This window comes from Mus caroli, chromosome 3 (assembly GCF_900094665.2).
Source record: "Mus caroli chromosome 3, CAROLI_EIJ_v1.1, whole genome shotgun sequence".
NCBI classification, from domain to species: domain Eukaryota; kingdom Metazoa; phylum Chordata; class Mammalia; order Rodentia; family Muridae; genus Mus; species Mus caroli.
The window spans coordinates 4,736,452-4,742,604 of record NC_034572.1 but is presented as its reverse complement, the minus strand read 5'-3'; the positions used below and the strand labels follow the sequence as shown (position 1 = coordinate 4,742,604).

General features: G+C 51.9%; 1 protein-coding gene across 1 annotated transcript; it reads left to right on the top strand.

The window, feature by feature from the left end:
• Positions 1-1,214: 1,214 nt before the first annotated feature.
• On the top strand, positions 1,215-4,922 carry Hey1 (hes related family bHLH transcription factor with YRPW motif 1). Its single transcript, XM_021158373.2, has 5 exons — positions 1,215-1,513; positions 1,718-1,793; positions 1,937-2,020; positions 2,265-2,346; positions 3,223-4,922. The coding sequence occupies exons 1-5, from the start codon at positions 1,425-1,427 to the stop codon at positions 3,789-3,791; spliced, it is 900 nt and encodes a 299-aa protein (XP_021014032.1). The 5' UTR covers positions 1,215-1,424; the 3' UTR covers positions 3,792-4,922.
• The last annotated feature ends 1,231 nt before the right edge of the window (positions 4,923-6,153 follow it).

Below are 6,153 nucleotides of genomic sequence, written 5' to 3'. Positions count from 1 at the left end.
ACTTCTATGAACGCTGGACTAGGAAAACAATCCATAAGATTTAAACTATTTTTAAAAGTCGCCCTTCTTGGTGGGGGAGAGCGATGTGCAGAACTTCATATAGCACCCCAAACGCCCCTCCCAACTGAGACCAACGGGAGTGTGTGTGTGTGTGTGTGTGTGTGCGCGCGCGCGCGCACGCGATGCGGGCCAGAAACGTGCATCCTCGCACAGATGATCGCACAGCCTCAGAAGCAAACACCCAGGCCGCCACCCTGTCGCCTGCTAAGAGGATCTGGCCGCCAACACTAGGGGGAAGGGAGGACAAAAACAAAACAAAACAACAGCAAAAATCCCAACATAATGAATGTCTCGGGGGACAGCTACTCCTCCCTCAAGCTAACCCAGAAAACAAGCGCTCCACTTCCCCGGAAATGACATGCATAGGGGCATGCATTTAGTCCCGGAGCTGAGAAGCCTTGTAGGATTAGCTTTAGAGGCTCCTAGAACTCAAAAAGCAGCATCCCTTGATCAGTCTCTCAGGCTCTGCTCCCAGAGCTGGTGGCCACCATCCAAACGAGCGGCGCCCCAGGCGACTGTTCCTGCAGGACCCGCCAACTACGCCCGCCTCCAGCCGCGGGGCACCCGCAGCAGTGCAGAGAACGGGACGCGGGCGGTGGCTTCCGGGGCCCGCCGGCGCCCGGACTCCTATTACAGGTTCACACCAGGAGCCCGGCAGGCGCGCCCTCGTGCAGCCCGGCTCCCCCGCCTGGCTATTCTTCTCCATTCATGCAGCCGCCCAGAGCAGCCGCCGCCGCCGCCGCCACCGTCGCCGCCGCCGTCGCCGTCCGTCCGGATTGGCTGGCGGCCGGGGCGCCGGCACTTTCCCACGGCCCGCGGCGCGTGCGGCTCACCGGCGGCGCTGCAGGCGCGGCCCTGGCACACGGCCAGGCCAATCCGGGCGCGCGGGGTGGGGCTGGGCGGGGCGGTGGCTATCGCCGGGCTGGTGTCCCGGGCCGGCCCCCCATTTCTGCCCGCCGCCGGCCCACCGCCGCCCGCGCCCCCCAGCCGAGCTCCTGCGGAGCCGACGCACTGCCGCCGGGCAGGGGCGGGCTCCAAGGGCGGGGCGCAGCCCGCCTCGGCCTCCGCTCGTCCCGCCCCCATACGGCTGCCAATCTGCGCAGCGAGGCGCCAATTGGCCGGAGCACGCGGTTACCCGGGAGCCGTGGCCCCGCCCCTGCCCCAACCTCTCCGCCTTCCCCGCCCTCCCCCTATCCATGGGAAGGGGCGCAGCGTGGGAAAGGGATGGTTGAGTTTTAACCGGAGACTGAGCGTGAGTGGGATCAGTGTGCACGCACCTCCCGCAGCCGAGCGCCGAGCGGCCGCTGCAGTTAACTCCTCCTTGCCCGCCGCGCGACCCTCCTCGGAGCCCACGCTCCGCCACCATGAAGAGAGCTCACCCAGACTACAGCTCCTCGGATAGTGAGCTGGACGAGACCATCGAGGTGGAAAAGGAGAGCGCGGACGAGAATGGGTGAGTTGGCGGCGTCCGACCGATCCGGAGCGGGAGGAGAGGATGGGGTGCGCTGATGCTGGGTTCCCATTGCTGGGAGTCGTGGGCCGGCAGCTGCTGGCTGGGAGCGATCGTCCCCAGCCCTCCAGCTCAAGTTGCCAAAGAAATCTGAGTGTAGGAGGGCTCTCCTTTCCTTTCTCAAGGCAATTGCTTCCCATTTTACAGAAACTTGAGTTCGGCGCTGTGTTCCATGTCCCCAACGACATCGTCCCAGGTTTTGGCCAGGAAAAGACGGAGAGGCGTGAGTACCCCCTCCCCCAAATAATTTAAATATATGTGCACATTGTTATATTAATTAACTAACGGAAAGAACCACATTTCTTCTCGTTGGAATGTACAGTCGTAACGTAAATGCCCTTCTTTGTTTTTGTCTGCTTCCCATAGATCATCGAGAAGCGCCGACGAGACCGAATCAATAACAGTTTGTCTGAGCTGAGAAGGCTGGTACCCAGTGCCTTTGAGAAGCAGGTAATGGGAGTATGAGATCGCTGAGTGTAGCCATCGGCACCTTCTGATTCCCTCCCCTCCGTGCTTCTAACCTCATTTGTGCCAAGTCGTTGGACGTTCTTACACAAATTCCCACAGATTTTGTGGATATACGTGACTTTTGCTTTTTTTTTACGTTTGTATTTTACATGTATGCATATTTGTGTGCATATTTTAAGTTCTCCAAAGGCACTTGTGTCAGATAAGCCTTTTGTCATCTTTTTAGGGATCTGCTAAGCTAGAAAAAGCTGAGATCTTGCAGATGACTGTGGATCACCTGAAAATGCTGCACACTGCAGGAGGGAAAGGTATTCCTCTCCAGTTCAGCTGGGGCTTTGCGTGCTCGGCGTGGGGGGTGGGGGGTGGTAGCAAGCGCAGTCTGGGATTGGTGCAGTCCCTGCCTGCTTTGCTTTGTGGGGTGGGGAGAGCAGTATGTGCTTGCCAGCCAAGTGCACCTTCAACAGCACATGGGTTCTTGAGCAGTGAATACATCACCCCAATCCTCTTTCAACTGAGCTGATGCACCTTTCAGCAAGCGCCTGTCTCCCGGAGCTCCTCCGGTTGTGACAGCCCTGATTTAGGTCAAGTCACTCATGTTTGTCTGTTGCTATTTAAGAACGGATTGGGAAATGCTTATTAAAAACAACAACTAGATAGTCGGAATTTTATATGCAGGATTTAGAAAACGAACTGCCAAAAGAATTTGGAGGAAAGAGACATGTTGGGGCTAAATAGAGAAAAAAATCTAACGGGGTGAGAGACTGAAGCCCGTGTCTGTCTCCAGCGACCAGATTCTTCACCAAGGACCAAGTGCCTAAAAGCTCCACGATGATAACTTACATCTGTGTGTCTAATGAATTTCACTGCTCTGTGGTTTCTCTGTCCTTGATGTATTTTTTGTTGTTGTTGAGGGAAAACATTAAAGGAGGGAACATAGTTTCATCTGCTGGTAGGGTATAATTCCAATTTCTGCTCAGCAGCTTCTAATTGGGCTTTGAACTTGCATTAGCAAACATATACTGTTGATTAATGCAAAGATTTTGGTCAGCTTCAAAATATTTGAGCTTCCAGGACCCATGATCTGTGCTGTAATCCTGTATGGAGTTGCCAGGAAGAGCTTTGGAGTGGAAGAAATTCAGGAAATGAGCAGAGCCTTGAAGGTTTTCCTTTGTTTTTGTGTACAGGTTATTTTGACGCGCACGCCCTGGCTATGGACTATCGGAGTTTGGGGTTTCGGGAATGCCTGGCCGAAGTTGCCCGTTATCTGAGCATCATTGAAGGACTCGATGCCTCCGACCCGCTTCGCGTTCGCCTGGTCTCCCATCTCAACAACTACGCATCCCAGCGGGAAGCCGCGAGCGGCGCTCACGGTGGCCTCGGACACATTCCCTGGGGAAGTGCCTTCGGACATCACCCACACATCGCACACCCTCTGCTACTGCCCCAGAATGGCCACGGGAACGCTGGCACCGCGGCGTCATCCACGGAGCCGCATCACCAGGGCAGGCTGGCTTCTGCCCATCCGGAGGCGCCGGCCTTGCGAGCGCCCCCTAGTGGCGGCTTGGGACCGGTGCTTCCCGTGGTGACCTCAGCCTCCAAACTGTCTCCACCGCTGCTCTCCTCTGTGGCCTCGCTCTCAGCCTTCCCTTTTTCCTTCAGCTCCTTCCACCTACTGAGCCCTTCGACACCCACGCAGGCAGCAAACCTTGGCAAGCCCTATAGACCTTGGGGGACAGAGATCGGAGCTTTCTAAAGAACTGATGCTGTAGAACAAGGGAGGGGAAAGCTTAAAATCCCAGGTGTGTTGGGACGGTTGCCAACACCACCTTAAAGTCGCCAGTAAAAGTCAGGAAAAAGGTACATTTTCAGATAATTTTTTTTCTAAAGACTAAAAGTTTGTTGGTTTACTTTTCTCTTTAATTTTTTATCATGTCATGCATTAGCAGTTTTAAAAAATTAGTTGTTAATTTTTGTTTAAAAGATTCAATTGAGGTAGTGATTACGAACCAACACTTTGATCCGTTGTCTGTTCTGTGCTTCATTTATTTTGTAAACCTGTCTGTCTGAGAATGATTCCGTTTGCCTCAGCTTGGGGAATCTTAACATTAGTGTTTGGGGTCTGTTTCCTGGTGTGTGTAAGTTGCAATCTTTTGAGGATAATTTCCCACACCACTATGCTCAATGTTAACACGATTTTGTTACTACTTTGACAGACTGAGGTGTTGTATAAGTGGCATTCTTTGGGAAGGGAGGGTCAGCAAAGCATTATATTTGCAAACGAAGCGTTGACAAATCAGATGCGCAGCTTTACTGGAGAACACTAGCGAGCAGTGAGGTGAAGGGAGAAAGGCGTCTGTGCCCTGAATCCAGATGACCAGCTACTGTGGCCCGCTTGGCTTTTCTGTTCTGATATTTCAGGTTTAGAAACAGCTGCTGGTAGGCTAGGTCCCCATTTGGAGCGTTGGCAGCAAGCAAGACAGCTATGTAGACCTTGCCTGCACTTGGCAGCCCTAAGCAATGCAAAGCATTCTCAGCCTCACGGATTTCACCGTTCACCAGTGCCGACCTGCGTAAGCGATCGGAGTGTGAAAGTAGTTTGGTGCCTGTTAAACACAACCCGGTTTTCCTAGAACTGCCTTATTTTCTTTTAAGTGGAAATTTTTATGTTGTGTTTTCCTTTAGGTGCATGAAAATGTGGCTCTTGCAGTACTTAAAAGGGCTTCTCTCCTTCTCATTCATTTTTAAAATTTTGATTTGGGCTCTAAAAGTATTGTTTTACAGGCTTACCCCTTTAGAAGGTATAGTTTGAACAGCTCCTCTGAACTAGGTTTGACCTCTGTTGTATTGATGTGTTGTGACTAAATAAAAGGCAAAGAACAATATATGTACTGTGTCTGTCTTCCTGAGCCTGTGCTGGTTGGGAAATCTCCCGCTTCTTGGCTTTCGTTCTGCCTGATGCTTGGTTTTTGTCCATTTCCCAGTTACATTATTCTTGGCATTCTAGGCCGTGCACATTTGTACATCTAGCAGAGTGACTTCGTTAGGCTGCAGAGCTTCGCTTGGCCTCCTGGGAGGAAATGGCAGCTTGTCTGATAGTCAATCAGGTGGCCTGCCTCCCAACTGTCTCTGGGATCAGAGTTTGAATTCAGGCAGTTATTGGAAAGAACTTGAAAAAAGTCACTTTAAGCTGTGGTTGATCATTTTATTAGTGCTGAACACAGTGCGTGCATGGTTCTTAACTGACAAAAGAGACACTTCATGTTTCTATTTGCATTTGTTTTTATGGGAAAACAGGACTACAACGGCATTGTAGCTAAACCTGCAGAGAAGGCTTGGTGTGGCATTATGATGAGCAGTTGGCAGGCTGTAATTCTGCACCTGCACACTTCCAAGGAGTCTTCTCTCGTCTAATTTCTAAGGAATGCATTTAACCCTTAGGTCACACTGTGCTTCTGAGCTGTGTGTTAGGAAGCAGACATATGCTTTAAGTTAGAACAAAATGCTACCATGACAGAAGCAGTAATTGGCCACAGAAGAATGCCTTCCAGTGCCTTGAAGATTCTGCCAATGAACGGGTACCGCCTCTCTACTCAAGCAGTTTGCCTTGATCCCACAAGTGGCAAAGACGAGAGAAGGCAAACCCACCCTGGTAGGCAGCAATAGCGTTCCTTTACTTTGGGCAACAACTGTGGTCGACCTCCCTGATGAAAAAGCAAAGACAACAGAAAGAAAAGCTTAGACTTTGCAGTTGGGCAATAGCCCTTGGGTCTCTGGGAAGGATTTGGGTTTTCAATGTGAGGATGCCATTCAAGCTTTTGCTTTGTGGGCTCAACCATTGGTCTCTCTTGAGATCTTCGGCTCTGTCCTCAGCCTTGCCTGCGCCTCTGCAGACACGCTCCGTCTGACAGGAAGTGTTTGGACCATCCTGCCAAGCATGCTTAAATTTAGCAAACGTGGCTTTCAGCGGTGCTACAGCGTGCCGAAGAGCACTGTGCATGCTTTCACTCCCTCAACCTCCTGATACCTTGGCTTGGATGGCTGCCAGTGTGCTTTGCAGAAGGAGCCATGGAAGTATGAGATACCTAACGTGTCATCCTGTCACAAGGCTACGTCAT